We start from the raw sequence: 20,748 nt of genomic DNA, 5'->3' as shown, positions 1-20,748 counted from the left end.
TCTGGCCTCAGCGCTAGCCCTGCCCAAACCCACCCCAACAAGGCACACTCCAGGATCAGAGGCCAGAGACTGGGGCAGCAGTGTGCAGCACCAGCAGGAGAGGGATGCAGCCAGGCCAACAGACACCAAGCCAGGGTCGGGAGTTCTAGCTTGTGGATTCAAGGGGCTTCAGCCTCGATTAGGGTGGGCCTTGTTGGATGCTAAATAGGTAGCCCGTGGCCCGCCCAGGTCCACCTGTGGTTACACCCCCCACCTCTTTATGCTCCTCTCCACTTCTTCCTGTCCTCGCTCCTCCATCTCCCCCCATCCCCTCCTACATTGGGAGGCACTGGGAGGCACTAATTGGTGGGCCTCCAGCAGACAGGAGGCCCTGGGCAGGGAAGGGGCAGGCACTGACCCACAGGGCTCCCAGTGAGTGCTGAGCATCCACTGGTTTTTTTCCCCATGAGTGGTCCAGCCCTGGAGCACCCACAGCGTCGGCACTTATGGTGTCAGATGTTTCTCAAACCTGTTCTTCTAAATCTCCATTGACAGGAATTCCACATCTTCCGTTGGTAACCTATTCCAATACTTAACTATCCTCGTAATTAGAAAGTTTTTCCTAATATCTGACCTAAATCTCCCTTGATGCATATTAAGCCAGATCGCTTCTTGTCCTCCCCTCAGTGGACATGGAGAACAATTGAAGAAATATCTATAAATGTAAAATTTCTGTAATCCATAATTCTGTGATGTTCCATTCAATGAAGGGATTAGAGGAAAGAAAAAGTAAAACATCGACTATATCGAATTTCTGGCCACATGTAAAGTTTTATTGCAGGACTATTGTGCAGGAATAACAATGGCCCTGTACTAACAGAACCACCTGATACTAATGTAAAACCAGTCTCTACATTAATTTTTTAGGACATATCAGTTTACACAGAAGAGTCAAAGCATGGAGCTTTGAATCCTATGAGTAGGGCACTATGAAATTCACATTAGTAAGAACATGGACAGAACCATGGAAACGAAATATTAACGTGGCATCCTGCTCTCCCCAGCACTAGGACCACGCAGCGCTATGTGCAGCCACACTTAAAGAGAGTCAAGCTGCTCCGGATTGGGAGCCTAAGGAACCTCCTGATTTGCTGCGCAGAGCCAGGGGGCAGAGGGCTAATGTTTGGGTGTCCCCGTCCCTCATGCCGGTGAACCTGGTCTACACTGAGCAGGGGCACACACACACACACACACACACACACATACTCTGTCTTTTTCTTTCACACACACTCCCCGGACATACATACGTCCCCCAACATACACAACCACTCACACATTCCCCCAACACACACACCGTCTCTCTCACACACTACCCACCCACCCACCCCTGCCACACACAGGCTCTCTCTCACAGACTTCCCCTCTCCCTCACCCACTTCTGTGGACTTCTTGTGTTACTGTTTTTTAGGCCTTTAAGTGGCTAAAGTCTATGGCAAAGGACAGGGAAAGAGAAAGCACTGATCTGGCCCATCAGAACTGATAAGATTTGGCTATTGATACTGGCTTAGGACCCAGTTCAGCAAGGTACTTAAGCATGTGCTTAACTTTAAATATGTAAGTAGTCCCTTTGAAATCAAAGTTGACTTAGGCATGTCCCTTAGTTTGATTTTGAATTAACTGTAAAAGAAATAAACTTGAAATCTAATCAGTTTCAAAAAGTGAAAGAGAAGTAGTTTCAGGTACCCCATCTGGCAAGTCCCATGCCAATTTCTGTAATTCTACAATCACATTTTCCTATTTTTAGAAACATCTCTCTCACACACTTGTGTGCGTCTTTCATGCTGAAACAGGGGAAGCTGACCAATATATTCTATTAAAACCTCCTTTAGAGAGTAGTATCAGTCAAACTCTTTGAAAAATGAATAACTAGCTCAATCCTCAAGAAGTCATCACTCGACCCTGGAGACCTCATCCTGTCTCCAAAATCCCATTCCTGGACAAAATAATTCAGAAAGTAGTAACCATCAAGCTCCTACATAATGTGATGGCCAGGATCCTGGATGCTTCAGTCAGATTCAAGCTAGGGCAGAGACAGTCCTAGTGGCCCTAAAAGATGGACATGGTACGTACACAGGCACAATGCCCATATTGCTGGGTTTCTCTGCTACATGCCAAACCACAAAATAATGCTAACCTGCCTAACTGGCATAACAGGAGTAGATGGTACAGCACTACAGTCACTTGAATCATTCCTCTCCAACAGACCTCAGAATAGTGATGTCTAATTACTCCTTCTCTCCATAGGCCCTCACCTGCTGAATCCCAGAGAGATTCAGATCACCCCTGTCTGTTTTTCAATATATACAAAACCACTGGGAGAAATAGTGACATACTATGGGCTCAGCTGCCAATAATATGCTGATGACTAGAGCCCTACTAAATTAATAGATGTGAAAAATGCCTCATGAACCATGAATCTGATTTTCTCCATGAAATCTGGTGCCCAGTCAGGGGCACCTACCCTGTGCAGGGCTCCAGCTGTTAGTCCCAGCTGGGGATGAGGCAGGACAAGACTTTCTCTTCCCTGGCAGGGGCTGCTCTCAGGGCGGGTCAGACATACCTCCAGGAACCTCCCCTGGCTGCAGCAGTCAACCCCCAACATGGTGAGGCTGCATCTCCAGCTGTCACCCCTCCAAACACTGGGGCGGGAGACTGTCAGGAAAACCAGACCAGAAAACCCACCCCCCAGACCTGATGACCCACACTTCTGTGCTGGTGGCACTGGCTTTAGAGCTAGCTGCCCAGCTCTGAAGGCAGAAGTAAGGGTGGCAATCCCACTACCCCCCTACAATAACCTTGTGACCCAGCCTCCCCCCAACCCTGACCGCCTTTTGGGTTTGGACTCCCACGGTTACAACACTGTGAAATTTCAGATGTAAACAGAAAATGACTAATTTTAAAATCCCCTGGCCGTGAAATTGACCAAAATGGACTGAATTTGGGCCCTAATGATGACACTCAGCTACAAGATTTTTCACCACTGATGCAACCATCCTCACTAAGATATCACAAAGCCTACAGAACATCAGCTCTTAGATTAAGTGTAGTTGATTCAAACGAATGCCAAGCAAGACTGAAAATGATGAAACTTTTTGAAGAACTAGCTGAGATACAGTCGACACCATCCATTGAAGGCATGCAACCCCTATTCATTGAATCACTGCAAAGCTACCTTCTAAAATCTGACTTCTCACTAAGCTTGGATGATCAGGTAGCATCAGTGAATAAAAATGCCTTCTTTCACCTCCAGCACTCTAGGAAACTTCCACCCTTCCTTTCCAACAAGGACCTGGCCACAGTGATCCATTCATTTTTCAGCTCTAGGCTGGAATACTGCCATTCACTGGAGCAAAATGCAGTGATACTGGAACAATTTTTATAGTGTGGATACTGAAGACTGAAACCATGTATTTTGGTTATTACTATTTCAAGACAGGAGCTACAGCAGCACCCCCAGCACTCCTAGTTTCAGCACCTATGGCTGAATGTGAAGACAATGGATTGGCTTCAAATAGTACAAAACATGGCTGCCTGCTTTCTCCAGGTTCTAGATCACCATGAGCACGTAAGGCCTGATTTCAAATCCCTACACTCACACCTACTCAGTTTCAGATGCCACTTTAAGGCTCTGATGCTAATCGTCAAAGCAATTAATGCATCAATCCTAGCTACATTAACTGAATTTCTATCTATGATCCACTCTGACAGCAGTGCAAGGACAATGCAGATCACAAAACCCAGGATGAAGCACATGAGAGCTGGGAACAAAGGGATCCTCAGCTGAGGGGAACCGTCTATGCCAGGGGTCGGCAACCTCTTGCACGCGGCTCGGGCCAGGCCAGTTTGTTTACCTGCCGCGTCGGCAGGTTCGGCCAATCGCGACTCCCACTGGCCGCAGTTCGCTGTCTCAGGCCAATGGGGGCGGCGGGAAGCGGCGCGGGCAAGGGATGTCCTGGCCGCGGCTTCCCGCCACCCCTATTGGCCTGGGACGGCGAACCGTGGCCAGTGGGAGCCGCAATCAGCCGAACCTGCTGACGCAGCAGGTAAACAAACTGGCCCAGCCCACCAGAGTGCTTATCCTGGTGAGCTGTGTGCCAGAGGTTGCCGACCCCTGGCATAGACTCTATGGAATGAACTTCTAAAGGGGATTAGGTGAATCCTGAGTCTGACCCTCTCTAGAAAATACTGCAAAACTTGCCTTTTTGTTTTACCATAGCAAGAAAGACATTCACATCATCCTCCCCCCAAAAAAAACCAACCAACCAAACAAAAAACACACACAATGAAACAACCAACACAAGCACAACACACAATACCCGAAGTGGAGTTTGGTCTCCCCTCTCGAGAAAGGGAAGAGGAACCAGAGACTACCAAATCCACTAGGAGTTTTACTATTGCTATTCACTTTATGTGGAAGGCACTCAGCTACTACAATGATGGATGGCAGTATTATAAAACCCTAAGAGAGACTACACAGAAAACAATGAACCTAACTATACATGAAGTGCTGTCAAAAGCACACAAAATGAATCTACTGAAGAAATGAAGAGATGGGGGGGGGAGCTCTAAAATTATAGTAATCTTAACTTGTAATAACAGTGGATGAAAAATTCATACAGAAGTGATTTTTAAAAAATTGATAGTGTCCCTTCATAGTAGAAAAATTCTTTGCGCTACAGCAACACAAATAATGACATGAGCAAAACATATCACAGGGCATATTTTAAGTGGTGAAAGTTTCCCCATTGCACTAGAAGCATGTTTACTTTCAGTAATGCCAACTGTGGCCAATGTTTTAAAAACTGATCCATGTAGTTGCTTCAATTTTATTTTTCACTGTTCCATGAACTGATCACCAAAACGCACATAAACAGACACAAGATAAAGGTACAAAATCTTTTCACTAGACCATATTACCTAAAATTCAGCAGGCATTTTACCGCCATTTACTCCCCAATTTACCCAGTGCTTCATGGACTCTCTGTCTGATAAAAGCAACAGAGGGTCCTGTGGCACCTTTGAGACTAACAGAACCCTCTGTTGCTTTTTACAGATTCAGACTAACACGGCTACCCCTCTGATACTATCTCTGTCTGATGAGAATTAAATTTCCTAAGTGTAACTCTCAGAGCTCAGAAAATAATTTAAATTTAGAATTAAAGTAATAAAACTAAAACATCAGATGAGAATTTTACAGATAATGCCTTTTATGTTATGCAAATAAAATAATCTTAGGCCCTGTCTCTACTAGGGAATAGACGTGGGGGGAAACTCCTGTGTACACAGGCCCCATACAGTTGAAACAAGCTTTTTTCCCTAGATTCCAAGGCCAGAAGGGACCATTGTGATAATCTAGTCTGATCTCCTGTATAACACAGGCCATAGAACTTCCCCTAAATAATTTCTACAGCAGATCTTTTAGACAAATATCAGATCTTGATTTAAAAATTGTCAGTGATGGAGAATCCACCATGATGCTTGATAAACTGGTCCAATGGTTAATTATCACTCACTGTTAAAAAAAATTACCCCTTATTTCTAATCTGAAGTTGTTTTGCTTCAACTGCCTGCTGTTGGATCGTGTTACTTTCTGCTAGACTGAACAGCCTATTATTAAATATTTGTAGACACTCACAGACTATAATCAAGTCAAGTCACCCCTTTTAAGCACAAGGTCAGCACTAAGGTCTTAATCAACATGGAGCTTAAAATCCTGGCGGTAGCAGCCAGCTAGGGCAAGGCTCCCAATTTGGCTCCCACCGGTGGAGCTGTAGCGTGTTAGCAGTGGTGGCACAGAACACGTGCCAGAGTGACACTAGTCACTAACCCATTTACCCTCTCAGGTGTATTTTCCTTCCCACCCCCTGACGCCAGCGTTCCCCGCCACGCACAAGCGTGATTTCCCGCAGTGCCCAGCGCCGGGCACCGGGCACCAGGCAGGCTCCTTTGCCCCCCGGAATTTTCCAGTCAGCGCCAAGGATTTATCCCTAACGGCTGCGGCGCGTGTGACCTCGGGCGGCGAGTCCCACTCGGGCCCCTTTCCCCGCGGCACAAAGCGGCGGGCATGGAAGGGCCGGACTGGCGGCGCGGAGCGGTAACCGCCATCTTAGTGGCTGGGGGAGGGGAAGGAGCGCGACAGACGCGGGCTCCCTGCCCCACACTTACCAGCCCCCTGTCCATGTCGGGCTCACCCTGCCGGCCGCCGCCGGGGACCCTCGCGTACTCAACGTAGCGCAGGGTCTCCGAGGGGGCCCCGGCACCTTCCATGACTGGCCGAAAGAATGAGGGCGCCGTACGGGGCCCCGCTAGGGACAAGCGCGCGCGGAGGGCGGAGACCACTAAACAAGCGCGATTCGCGCCGTGCCAGCCCCTCCCCCGCTCGCCCTTCCTGTGAGGGGTGGGGCCAAGTGCGGGCGTCAGCCGCCTGTGCAAGCACCTCCCCGCCTGAGTCAGAGGGGTGGAGTGTGCGCGTGAGGCAGCCAGGCGGGGCCGGGGTGCCCGAAAGGGTTAAACTTAGTCCAGTCCCTGGGGGGAGGAGGGCACCCAAAGGACACGCTCTGACCCTGTCACTGGGCTGGGGTGGGGACAGAAAGAGGCTGCTAGTGTAGTCAGGGCCTGTGAACACAGCCCCATGGGGCATTTAGTGCCTTCCAGAGTCAGCTATTGCCCCCTCCCAAGCTGGTTGGCCCCACAGAGTTTCCCTGCCCCCCAAATCTTAAAATGTGCCTTTCACATCGTTATGTTTAAAAAAATGTAAAATAATACACATGGCTCATCATGAAGTGTTGTCACCACTAAGACTCCCATGCCCACATGATAAATTACATCACCTTTCTACCTGTCCACTCCTCAATCCCCAAAAGAAGGGATAGGCCCAGAGGTGAAAGTAAGTCAGTACGACCTGGTACGGTGTACCGGCAAGAGCCAGTACGCTGTGCCGGATTCCCGGGCCTCTTAAAGTGGCGCCCAAGCCCCACTGCCGGAGCCCCGGGGTAGCAGCGCCAGGGCTCAGGCGGGAATTTAAAGGGCCCAGGGCTCCAGCCCCTGTGGGGAGCCCGGGCCCTTTAAAGTGCCACCCGAGCCCTACTGCCAGAGCCCTGGGGTAGCGGCGGCAGGGCTCCCATGGTGATTTAAAGGGCCCTGAGCTCCGCTGTGGTAGCAGGGGTAATTTAAAGGCCCCGGGGCACCCAGCCGCAGCCGGAGCCCAGGGGCCTTTAAATCTTCTGGTTGAGGCCACGCCCCCTGCTCAGGACTCCGGAGTACTGGTAAGTCCTTTAAGTTAGTTTCACCCCTAGATAGGCCTCTCGTTGCACCCTGAAGGTCAACAGGTTCAGGATATGTCACACCAGAGCAGAAAGCAAATTCGTGAGCCAAAGGCCCCCCAGTGAGAACACCTTGTTCCCATATGCACAAATCTAGGAACTGTTTGTTTTCACTTTACCAGACCCTTTATCTGACTCCTCACTAATTTGTGGTGGATGAGAGGACAGGAAGACTCCCTCAGTGGATTTTAAGGGTTTGGTGTAATTCCTTCCTGAGGCCAGGGAGGATTTTGCAGTTTGTGTCCTTGATGGCAATTAATCTGTATTTGGAAGGTGACACTCAAAGTCCCTGTAATTCACTCCCACAACATGAGCTGCTCACTCTCCCAAATCCCAGGACAATTGAGGGGAAGGAGGATCAAGAGGAAGAAATGAAGGGATGAGAGATAATGGTAGGTAGAAACTGGAACAGAGAGGGGAGAGAGAACACTGAAAGTAAAGAGATCAGGAGAGAAAGGCCAAATCAAATCAGAAGGGAAAAAAAATCTTGGCCTAGATAAAAGATTTCAGAGGAAGATGAAGAAAAAGAAAAAACATTTATAAATATGAAAAATTCAAGAAAAACTGGTCTGAGGGAAAACATAGACAATGAAAGAGACTAAAAATGCATGAGTGTTTCTTTCAAGTTAGTCAACTATGATATACACTTTTATACTTAAGTTTCACAAGTCTCTTGTAAATCTAGACCAGGGTTAGTCAATTATTTTTTGTCAAGGTCCAAATTTCTTGGTCAAGATATAGTCAAGATCCAGACTCCAGAGAAACATTTTTCACGGTGCAAGTGCCCCTGTTCAACAAACACCTACAATTCTGTGAAATATACCCAGGGCCTATTGCTTCTAATGTTATTGCATTAAATGAAAAATAAAATCAAACCACTGTGTGTAACCTGAAAATAACCCCCAAAAGAGGTGTAATATATTACATCTGAGACTTTGAAAAAGTTCTTAGATAAAATGTCAAATAGCATTAAAACACTTTCAGATAACTTTTAAGTTTTGAATGAGTTTTGTCAAATACAATTATTGTAGGCATATCTGTATATAGATAAACATATTCAAAACTTTTCAACCTCTTGTGGTTTATATAACAGAATTAGAAAGAAAATAATACTTAGTACATATGAACTCTTTTATCTTTTATGATTCAAGTCTTTCCAATAACAAATACACACCCACCTACATGTGTATTAAGCAAAAGAATCATAAATAATTACTGTGACATACCTGTTATTACTGTAGTATCACTACTGAAAATGTAATTGTATACAGCAACACAAATTTAAAATAAAGTATGTGTGAATGATGTATAATTATACTACTGCCATCAGTGGGAAAAGTCCTCTGCTGTACAAGGGCCTTGAAATTTGGAGTGAGTTCAGTCAAGATAAGACAGAGGCAATTGCACAGACAATTATCAGTCAGAATGGAGCGATTATGTGATTTATTGTTGTTCGTTGTTGGGAATGCTGACTCACACACATATGTTGAGCCAAACATAGTCAAAATGTTAAATGCCACCTTCCTCAAGTGTGGATACATGGAGTCCAGCACAAGGGTTGTCCAGGAAGTTTCAGATGTCGTTTCAGTGTGCCGCACCTTAAGCACTTCATCCGCTTGTAATTCAGTAAACTCCAGCTGTAGTTTTGCTTTTCAACATCTGGAAAGTATGCTTTTGCTTGATCACACCAAGTACCATTTGCTTGTACAACAAATGGGTTCCTTACAAACAGGAAGATGGCTTTAACACTTTCAAATTCTTGGAACCTCTGCTGGAAGTTTTGAAGACGCCTGTCCAGAGATGATGCCATCTGATTCATGTCTGCAGTGTCCCGGCAGCTTAGCAACGTTGGGAAAGGCAGCATCTCCCCAGTTTTCGAATCAATTTAGAAGAGATTAAGTTTGTTTTGAAATGAAGAGACACTGCTGTGGAGATCCACTACATTGCAATTTTGCCCCGTAGCTTTAAGTTGAAATCATTTAAGAGCCCTATTAAATAAAAGAAATGGACATACAGCGCTAACTGCACTGTGTCTCTCAAATCACAGCATTTGTCCACTGCCATGGAAAACAGCTTGCCTGGTGTTACGTAGCAGCTCTGTGTTTTTGGAGAACCAGGGCGCAGAACCCAGCCTGTTTGACTCACAAAAGACCTTCCCCCTCTTCCCCCCAGCCTCTGTTTGAACCAAATCTGCATCAAAAGAAAGACTTACAAAAAGCAATGAAAAGGCAGTGGGAGACACACCTAAACCCCTGGGCTAAGGATGACAGGATTAAGGAAACTCTTCTAGCCTCGTTTGCATTGAAGATGGGACAAAGAGGCATCTCCATTAGCATACGGAGATTCCAAGGCAAGAACTGCACGGAACTCTGGGACCAGAAAAGCAGGGAAGCACTGCATGATTGGGGATCTCTGCTCCAGATGTTAATGAACCCACGCCTGCACACACCCAGCTCAGTAGTTATCAGACCAATTCTAGTAACACACCTCTACCTTGATATAACGCTGTCCTCAGGAGCCAAAAAATCTTACTGCGTTATAGGTGAAACCGTGTTATATCGAACTTGCTTTCGCCCCCCCGCTCCCTCCCGAGCACTGCTTTACCACGTTATATCAGAATTCGTGTTATATCGGGTTGCGTTATATTGAGGTAGAGGTGTAAATCCTTTATTGGTATCCAAAATAGTGAAGCTCCCTAATTGCATTGTGAGCTCCCTCCAAGGAACACCGCCCATAGCCAGAAATGATCATCTCCCATTGTTTAGACTGAGCAAAACAGCTTTGGTATACTCCCTTGAGCCATCAGTTTACATATAAACAAATCTAGTGTTCTTCCTTGAACCATTGTTGTTTCTCTACAAAAACCCCTACCCATCCTCAAGTAAGTGTTGTGATGCCTGGATCCAAAATCTGCATCAGTTCCATTGGGACTTCATCTTCTCCTGACTGATCATGCTGGGGGCTCTGCATTCCAGCACTCTGGACCCTCAGTTACCACCACCACCTGGGACCCCCGATCAATTCAAGCTTCATGGAGTGGTGAGAACCCAGCTCTCTCTCTCTCTCTCTCTAAGTATAGCCTTCTGACCTTGACTTGTGTGATCAGTTATAGTTTTCTAAACCTGACTTTTATCATCAAATTTAAGTTAGATTTAATATTATAACTGTTTTGTTTGTTTGGCTCCCCTATGGTTATTACCTGGCAATAAATAACTTTCAGGATTAAACTGGTTGCCTCTCTCTCTCTCTCTCTCTCTCCCCTGCTCGTGGGTGTTTTTTGGTTTCCTCATTCACTCTGTAGCAACGCTCCTCGTACCTAAACTAAAAGATCCCTGCAGCACCCAAAAATCCTATGGGGTTTGCTATTAAGTGGGTTACTACCAGGACAATTGTAACATGAAACTGGGGCTAGGGACGTGCTGAACCTGGGACATATGAGAGTGGCAGATTGAAAGTGCTGCTCAACCCAGCCTACTGCGTCCAGGGACATATAAGGGGTCAGCTTGGGAATGCTGATTAACCTGGTCCTCTCAGATGCGCTCTGTTAATGTGTGTGTGTATATGTGTTCATCTGATTCTGGGGCTGGAAGAACCCAGCCTTGGGGAACCAAGGTCCTGCAGGATAGCTCCATTGGGAGGGAACTTGCAGCAGGGAGAAGTCGAGCTCTGTATGAGAACATAAGTGACAAGCAGCACATTGATAGAAGTACAGAATCCCGCCCCCCCCCCTTAAGAGTAACCCTAATAAATGAGCATACCCCAAAGTAAAGAGCAAAGCTGGTAACACTGGCTATCCCAGGAGAATGAAGGAGAAAAGAAAGAGACATTTGAAAAGGAGAAACAGGACACTAGAAAACACTGGTCACAGCATAAAAGCAGTCATCAGAGACCAACTTTTCCTGACCCAGAATTAAACCCTGGCTGTGGTAGTGAGAGTGCCAAATCCTACCACTAGGGAGAAGAGGGTAAAGGGCTCTTTGTGTCCAGGCTAGAGACCAGCTTGGGACATGTGTGAGATGGCCAGCAGGGTGAGGAGTGGCCAGAGGACAGGTCAAAGGCCCTTCCAGACCAGGCTCTGGAGAATGGAATTTGAAAAGATGCATGGGGAAGGAGAACAAAGGAGAAAAGAAAGAGACACTTGAAAAGGAAAAACAAGACACTAGCCACAGCCTGAAAGCAGTTGCTGGAGACCAGCCTTCCCTGACTGGGAATTGAACCCAGGCTGCAGCAGGGAAAACACCAAAGCTTGATCACTAGACCATCATGGAGAAGCCCACAACAAGACCTTGGACAGCTTCTGCTCACACATGTGGGCTCTGCTGCCACGCAAGCATTGGGAACCTCAGCAGAGGAAATGCTGCACTCCAGCTAACTGCAGGGGATGGTCAGCCAGAATGGACCAGGGCCCCAGCAAAAGCCTCAGAAAGCTTTCTCTGAGGATCAAACTCAGGACCTCTAAATTATGAGACTGACATGCTACCTACCGTGCTAAGAAGGCCCCTTACCAAAAATCTTGCCACTGCCAGCTGCATGGTCACAGCCACCTAGGGTGACCAGATAGCAAGTGTGAAAAATCAGGGGGGGAGAGGGGTAATAGGAGCCCATATTAAAAAAAGCCCCAAATATCGGGACTGTCCTATAAAATCGGGACATCTGGTCACCCTACAGCCACCTGACAGCACACCAGTTCAGCTACAGGACAGTGTGTCACATCACCCACCTGAAGGCAGAAACAGCCCACCTGGCTACCTCATGGCTGAGCCTTCAAGAGAATGGCCAAACTGGGTCAAAACAGTGGTCCATCTGCCAAAGGAGCCTCCTTCTGACAGTGGCCCTTGCCAGAGGGCCCCCCCCCCCCCCGGGAATGAAGCGGAGAGTGCAATTTTGCCTGAGCCATCCCTCATCGTAAACTCTTGCCATCTGGCAGCTGGAGGTTTGGGGACCCACAGAGCATGGCCTCACAGCCCTGACCGTCTTCACTAACAGCCATTGATGGGACCGACCCTCCACAAACTTATCTCCTGCTCTTTGGAACCCACTTACGCTTTTGGCCTTCACTACACACAGCCCAGGTCAAGCAGTTCCACGGGTTGACTGCCTTGTGTGAAGAAGTATCTCCTTTGCTTTGGTTTAAACCTGCTGCCCATTTATTTCATTTGGTGACCCCTACTTCTTGGTTTATGAGAAGGGGTGTCGAACACTTCCGTAGTCCCTTCATCTGCACCTTTCAGACCATCACCTTCCATTGAATCTTCTGTCTCTATGCTGAGGATGTTGTGAAGGCCAAGACTATAACAGGGTTTTAAAAAGAACTAAATAAGTTCATGGAGGGCAGATTCATCAATGGAGACTATCTGCGATGGATAGGGTTGATGTCCCTAGTCTCTGTTTTCCAGAAAGTGGGAATGGGTTATGGGATGGATCACGTGATGATTACCTGTTCTGTTCATTCCCTCTAGGGCACCTGGCATTGGCCACTGTCGGAAGACAGGATGCTGGGCTAGATGGACCTTTGATCTGACCCAGTATGGCTGTTCTTATGTCTTGTGGGAGATGGGGCCCCCACAACTACATTCAAGCTTTGGGCATACCAGGGATGGATATAGTGGTACTATGATTGCTTCTCTTATTATCTTTCTCCTAATGCTTCCTAATATTTTCTTAGCTGTTTCCACTGCCTCTTCCTATCGAGAAGATGTTTTCAGAGAGTTAGCCACCATGACTCCAAAATCTCTTTGAGTGGGAACAGCTAATTTAGACCCCATTCTTAACTGGGAGGTGCACCAGGCCTTGCACTTCAGCCCCATCTGAGGCATGCGGGGACTCGGGGCTTCAGCCCCACACAGGGGGAAAAGGGTTCAGTCCTAGCGCATCTCCCATGGGGCTGAACCTTGAGTCCCGTTGGGGCTGAAGCCCCAAGTCCTAGCTTGCCCTGGGGTCCACTGAAAAGCCTCTGGCAGTCCGGATTTGGACCGTAGGCTACCTATCCCTGATCTAGACCATACTGTCATAATTTACTCTGTTTGAATGTATGTGATTACTTTTTTAAACCTTCAGTGGAACTGCATTTCTTGTAATCATAAAACCTATTTTAAAATCAGTAATAATGTCCTTACCTAATTCTTTCTCTGTTCATTCACATAAAGGTAAGGAAGAATGACACATTGCTTACCTACTCTTTCAGTTAGTAAATACAAGTAAACCTCAAATAAACTAGAAGTACTGGCATCTTTTAAAATGTGTAGAATAACTTAAACCTCTTGCCTTTTACTACAACTTGTTCAGGAATTTGAGCATTTTTTGAGGCTATTATTGATACACTTTGTCAAAAGGTAAGGAACAGTAGGAGAAGATGCCATTGTATGTATCTCTTTTTGGAGAAACAACTGACATTGTGGGGAAGTGAAGAAAACAAACAAACAAGGTTGGAGGAGTACAAGAAATGACTCAAATCAGTGATGAGAGAACTATACAGAATGAGGGGGCTGATTTTTCCAGTTTAGGGCCAGATTCTGCAGTCTTTGCTCACTAGAAGTATTTACTCACACAAGTTAGTCCTACTCAGCTCAGTGGGACTATTCATATATGTAAGTACTATTCTGCATGAAGAAGGGTTATAGAGTTGGTCCCTTAATGTTCAAAGATTTTTTTTCCTCTCTTAAATTTCAAATGTGTATTTACAAAAAAAAAAAAAGCTAACTTTAAAATTTTGTGGATTCTTCTGAACAAAAGCATCTGGATTCCTTTATAGTATTAGTAAGACCCAGAAAACAAAAATCAATGCTCTGAGTACATCAATAATAATACATTTTAATAATGCTTTGCACTTCTACACTACCAAAGCAATTTATATGGATTCATCCAAGCATTCAAGGAGACAAAAGACATTTACAAACATTATCTAATTAAGCACTACAATATCCTTGTGAAGTACATTAGATAAAGGAGCCAAAGCGATCTTTTTATCCACAATTGAGATGCATTTACCACTGGAACAAAGTATGTCAGCTGTTCAGTAATGCTAAATTACAACAATTTAGGACTGGAAATGAAGGAAAATATTTTCTCCCACTGAAAATGCAGAGAAAGTCCAGGTAGACAGAATAATACCTGACTAAGCTTGTCCAGGTCACCGAGGTTAACACTGGCACTCATACAAACGAGAACACTAGGGGGGGAAAAAACGGAAGTACCAAAGAAAAGGCTATTCTCACAGTATTTATGTCCTGAAGGAAACCTAAAAATATTATAAGTCTTGTGAGAAAGCATGATAGAGTGAGATTTTCCAGTCCAATTTCTAAGCCAATGAGCTTTTTTGGGTTAACCTTTAAGGTGTGCTTATCACTAATTTATTTATTTCATAGGAGCAAAGTCTGCACCTCTGCCTGTACAGTAAGTACATTTTTCCTCATTAAACTAGATACATTTATGCTAGCTTATGCACAGCAAACAGGAAAAAACATTTATCCGTCTTACATTTTTTAAATGATTGTTTTTATCTATTTTTCTCTGGTGCTTTTTCACTGCTTTCAAATTGAGAAGTCCTAAGAAAATTTGGAAATCCACTTGCTTAACTTTATTGTTTTTATCAGAACTGCCTACAGACAACAAATTGTGACTGGAAAGTGTTTTGCAAGTCTTACCAGAAGAAGCAAAAAATAAAGAAATGAAGCTAAGAAAGCAGTCTGGGACTTTGTAAAGGAAAACCGAGCCAAATAAGAATGTCTTTACTTTTGACTTCAAAATATATTTTCAGTTATTTGGTTGTAAACAGCACTTGAAGAACCAACATCAGGCTATGAGAGAGACAGCAAAATGTCCCTCTGTATATGTATCTAGCATCTGATTCTAGAAAAGGGGTATTGTCCATCACACATTAGTCTAAGAGTCACTTAGGGTATGTCTACACTATGAAATTAGGTCGATTTTATAGAAGTCGATTTTTAGAAATCGATTTTATACAGTTGATTGCGTATGTCCACACTAAGCTCATTAAGTTGGCGGAGTGTGTTCTCACTACCGTGGCTAGCATCGACTTACGGAGCGGTGCACTGTGGGTAGCTACCCCACAGTTCCCGCAGTCTCTGCCACCCATTGAAATTCTGTGTTAAGCTCCCAATGCCTGATGGGGCAAAAACATTGTCACTGGTTTGGGTACATATCGTCAGTCGCCCCTCCCTCTGTGAAAGCAATGGCAGACAATCATTTCGCGCCAGACACCAAGGCGATTAGAAGAGCACAGCAAGGCGTGCTGCACATCAGAGAGGCTTTGAAAACCAGTTTCATGACTGGCCAGGCTTTGGTGGGAGAGTTGTGTGTGTTTCTCCTTGATGCAAACCCGCCCCCTTTGTTGATTTTAATTCCCTGTAAGCCAACCACCCTCCCCGCTTCAAAATAAAGTAACTGTTGTTTTGAAACCATGCGTTCTTTCTTTATTAATTAAAAAAAATGAGAATGGACAAGGTAGCCCGGGTGGGGTGGGGGAGGAGGGAAGGACAAGGCCACATTGCTTATTGTAGCCACACTAAAAATCAAACTGTTCGAATGACAGCCTTCTGTTGCTTGGGCCATCCTCTGCAGTGGAGTGGCTGGGTGCCCAGAGCCTCCCCCCACCCGCGTTCTTGGGTGTCTGGGTGAGGAGGCTATGGAACATGGGGAGGAGGGGAGGAGGTTATACAGTGGATGCAGCGGGGATCTGTGCTCTTGTTGGCTTTCCTGCAGCTCCAACAGACGTTTCATGTCCGTTTGCTCCCCCATTAGCCTCAGCATCACGTCCTGCCTCTGCTCTTCGTGCTCACTTAATTCTTTCCTGGCCTCTGCCACTGAATGCCTCCATGCATTAAGCTGTGTCCTATCAGTGCAGGAGGACTGCATGAGCTCAGAAAACGTCATCGTGAGTAGGTTTTTTTCGCCTTCTAATCTGCGATAACTTCAGGGACGGAGATGATAGGGGGAACGTAGAAACATTCTACGCTCTACAATTCTGGGGGCACTGCCTGGTCACCTGTGCTGCTAAGTTTGCCACGCTGACCAAACAGGAAATGAAATTCAAAAGTTCACAGGGCTTTTCCTGTATACCTGGCTAGTGCATCGGAGTTCAAAGTGCTGTCCAGAGTGGTCACAATGGAGCACTCTGGGATAGCTCCCGGAGGCCAGTACCGTCTATTTGAAAGATATATGACCAAACTTTGGTCCAGCCATACAAGTGTATAATGTGGAATAAGACTTCCACCTGGCAGAAGGGTTACATTGCAGTCCATAGTATATGTTTCTTCTTGATTTTTTTATCATGGTTCATTTGTATGCATACTACAGATCAGCAAGGCTCAAATTCTGACTGCCAAATTTACTAAATTGCTTATATCACCTTTTCTCTATGATCTCAAAAACTTCAGATTTCCATCATCAAATTCCAGTCACTGCCATCTCAGATTCCTTTGCCCTGGTACTATTTTGATGGGTGCTTTAGAAATGCTTAGTGCAGGGGTCAGCAACCTTTGGCACGCGGCTCGCCAGGGTAAGCACAGTTTGTTTACCTGCTGCGTCCTCAGGTTCGGCCAATCACGGCTCCCACTGGCCGTTCTTTGCCGCTCCAGGCCAATGGGGGCTGTGATAAGCCACGGCCAGCACATCCCTCGGCCCGCGCCGCTTCCCGCAGCCCCCATTGGCCTGGGACGGTGAACCGCGGCCAGTGGGAGCTGCGATCGGCCGAACCTGCAGACGCGGCAGGTAAACAAACTGGCCCGGCCCGCCAGGGTGCTTACCCTGGCGAGCCGCGTACCAAAGGTTGCCGACCCCTGGCTTAGTGGCAGATAGCAATTCACTCCCCACCATCAGGTGACTCTCAATTTCCTAAGTCTAGATTCCCCAGCACCTCCCAAATCCTCCTGACATCTAAGCTCTCCTTCTTTCCCATCAGAGCCCTCTTTGAACACAGTTCGCACCTCCATCTTGGAATACTGTGTACTGTGAATGAGCCCCTGATGGTGTGGCTGATGTGGTTAGGTCCTATGATGGTGTCCCTTGAATAGATATGCAGACAGAATTGGCAACGGGGTTTGTTGCAGGGATTGGTTCCTGAGTTAGTGTTTCTGTTGTATTGTGTGTCCGCTAACACTAACCCAGGAACCAATCTCTGCAACAAACCCCAGTCACACCATCAGGGGCTCATTCACCTGCACATCTACCAATGTGATATATGCCATCATGTGCCAGCAATGCCTCTCTGCCATGTACATTGGCCAAACCAGACAGTCTCTATGCAAAAGAATAAATGGACACAAATCAGACATCAAGAATTGTAACATTCAAAAAACCGTAGGAGAGCACTTCAATCTCCCTGGACACTCAATAACAGACTTAAAAGTGGCCATTCTTCAACAAAAAAAACTTCAAAACCAGACTTCAACGAGAAACTGCAGAGCTGGAATTAATTTGCAAACTTGACACCTTGACATCAAATTAGGCCTGAATAAAGACTGGGAGTGGCTGGGTCACTACGAAAAATAATTTTCCCTCTGTAGATACTCAGACCTTCTTGTGAACTGTTGGGAATGGGCCACATCCACCCTGACTGAATTGGCCTCGTTAGCACTGAGCCCCCACTTGGTAAGGCAACTCCCATCTTTTCATGTGTTGTATATTTATACCTGCCTACTGTATTTTTCACTCCATGCATCTGATGAAGTGGGTTATAGACCACAAAAGCTTATACCCAAATAAATTTGTTAGTCTCTAAGTTGCCACAAGGACTCCTTGTTGTTTTAGCATATAACAGAATGCATGTACAATACAAACCTCCTCCAGCATCAGAAGGGCTTGAAAAAAGACATTCCAAGTCTAGAGAAAAACAAATTCAATGTGAAAATTTTGGTTTCAAAACACAAAGTTTCTTAGTAACAAAGATAAATAAAATTTCTATTCAAAGGTATTATTTTAATATTGACAGCTTCCTCAGGGCCTTTTTCTTTCTGACCACTGCTCCAAGAGTAGTGGTGGAATAAGTTTATTGCTCTTGAAAGCATTTGTACAGTTTGCCAATTACCTTTGCAACAGTCTTTCCCAGCAAATCTCTCTCAAGCGTTTTCTAATGGCATAAAACATTCATTTCCAGTACTAATGGTTCCCAAAACATCAGACCTTTAAAACAGGCCTGTTCTATTATATTATTAATTATTATTATTTATATAACACTATGGGTACATATGGCACTTTATAGACATAAGAATACATTGCTCCCTGAGTATAGCAATGCTTTTTCAGCATTAGTTCAGGACTGAATGTAGCAAGTCCTGAACCTCGGAACAATGTAATTTTCAATCTCTGGCTCCTTTAACTGAAGTGTAACAGCTAAGCAGAGAAGACCATGCTGTAATACTGAGGCATATTGCAGAGAAAGTAGGGTTCAATTTCTTTCAAAGAGTGTAGGGTGATAATTTTTGACAGATACTGTCAGTTTCAGCTTTTGCAACAGATTTCTCATCTCCTAAATAGATTACCCACCATAAACACACACACTTGTCAAAGCTAATTACATTCTTCCTGCTGAGTCTGAGAAATTCCTGTCCTGAATCTAAACAAGAATAAATCTTGGCCCAATGTAACATTTCACCCTTCTTCTAGGGCCAGTTCTCCAGGGAGCAGTGACATTTCTCTCCTTTGCATCACAAGCTCTTAAAATTAGTGCTGTCAACCCTTCAGAACATTCTGGTAATTCATAATGCAACATTTTATGTGAACTGCACAAAGTTGACAACAAGAAGAACCAAACAAATATTGTAGCATTGAGTCACAATATGTCATGTGTTATTGGTCTATTAGATTTCTGTGAGCTTAAATGTTGCACTAGTCATAATGTATGCTTTGGATTAAGTATTTTAAAAACATGGCTAAATATTTCTGTGTTTTTTAATTTCAGACTTTTATTTCTTGGTTAATTGTACATCTTTCCAACTGGATTACATAAGAATCTGATTTTTCATTTAAAACAAGTTTCTAGTCTTCATGGTTATGGAAAAAAAACTTGAAAAATGTAAACTTTAAAGGCTTAGAAACCGGATTTTAAAATTCCGTTTTTTTTTTTAAAATGCATCATTTGCAAGCAACGTCATGATTTTTTGGAGGGTCTAATTCATGACTTTTGAACATGGGTTGTGCAATAGTTCTCTCTTCTCTGCCCTCCTCTGCTCGGATGTGAAAGCTTCTTTCCCCATGTGGTATCCCCAGAAGTGGGGACAATATGGGATGCTGGGGGTATATTTTGGATCTGGATAGCTAGGGAGAAGGAAGCCCAGTCCAGCCTTGCCCAGCTTCCCTCCTCCCCACTGTAGCCCACTGCTTCAACTGCTCTGGCAGCTCCCAGGCATTCCACTATAGGGCATGCTGCTGCTGCTACTGCTTTGGTGGCAAGGGCCAGCCTTAGAATGTTCTTGTCAGTCACTATTTTGTCAGCCTGCCAGAATTTTCCTGAGGAACACAAGTAAGAAAGGAAAATGGTGATTTTTAACACTTTACAACTCAGCTAAATCTGGATGGAATTTCATGAGACTGAGAAAAGCCATCAGTGTTGAGAAGTGCCTTTCCTTTGTCTCATGATATTCATGAAAGGAAAGGCACTTCTCTACGTTGATGGCTTTCCTCTAGCAAAATATCAAAGGCTTGCTGCCAGTAATGCAGGAGTTTGTGCTTTGCACAAAATAGCTCTCCACTCTTTCTTTGTATTTTTAGATAGAATATGGAATGAAGAAAAGAACCCAAAGCAGTGGAAGAGAAGCCTTATAGTAAAATTGTCAAAGAAGGGTGACCTTAGCAACCGCAATAACTGGAAAAGAATCACATTACTATCAGTGCATGGGAAAATCATATGCAACATTATTCTGGAACATATCAAGAAATAAATAGGCCTTAAACACAGAGAAGAATAAGCAGGATTTAAACTATTGAGATCATGGACAGACTATATTGTTGTTCTCAGACATTATAGAACGAAGTGCGGAGTGGCAAGTACCTCTTGTGATAAATTTTATAGATTTCCAGTAGGCTTTTGACAGCGTACATAGATACAGTCTTTGGAAAATTATGGTATATTATGGAATACCAGCAAAGTAATTAGATTAATCAAGGATCTATATGATAATACCAAATGTGCAGTCAGAGATGGTGACAACATCAGCCAATGGTTTGCACTGACAACTGGAGTAAGGCAAAGGTATATTGTGTCCCAACTATTGTTTGCACTGGTCATGATCATGTCATGAGGATAGTAACCACAGAAGGCAACTGAGGAACTTTATAGAAGAATGCTAAAGCACAAATGGATGACCTTGTTTTTGTTGATTGTCCTGCTTAGTTCAACACATTGTTTAATGGAAGAAAAGACATCACTTTT

General features: G+C 44.9%; 1 protein-coding gene across 1 annotated transcript in view; it reads right to left on the bottom strand.

Annotated features, from left to right (window-relative positions):
• DNAJC15 (DnaJ heat shock protein family (Hsp40) member C15) overlaps positions 1-6,395 on the bottom strand; it is a 44,125-nt gene extending 37,730 nt beyond the window's left edge. The window contains exon 1 of the mRNA XM_054014033.1: positions 6,205-6,395. Coding sequence (XP_053870008.1) covers positions 6,205-6,306 — 102 coding nt within the window. The 5' untranslated portion in view covers positions 6,307-6,395. The remainder of the gene's footprint in view (positions 1-6,204) is intronic.
• Between the last annotated feature and the right edge of the window lie 14,353 nt (positions 6,396-20,748).

The sequence above is a fragment of the Malaclemys terrapin genome, chromosome 1 (genome assembly GCF_027887155.1).
Source record: "Malaclemys terrapin pileata isolate rMalTer1 chromosome 1, rMalTer1.hap1, whole genome shotgun sequence".
Classification (NCBI taxonomy): Eukaryota; Metazoa; Chordata; order Testudines; family Emydidae; genus Malaclemys; species Malaclemys terrapin.
This window is presented reverse-complemented; position numbering and strand designations above follow the sequence as displayed.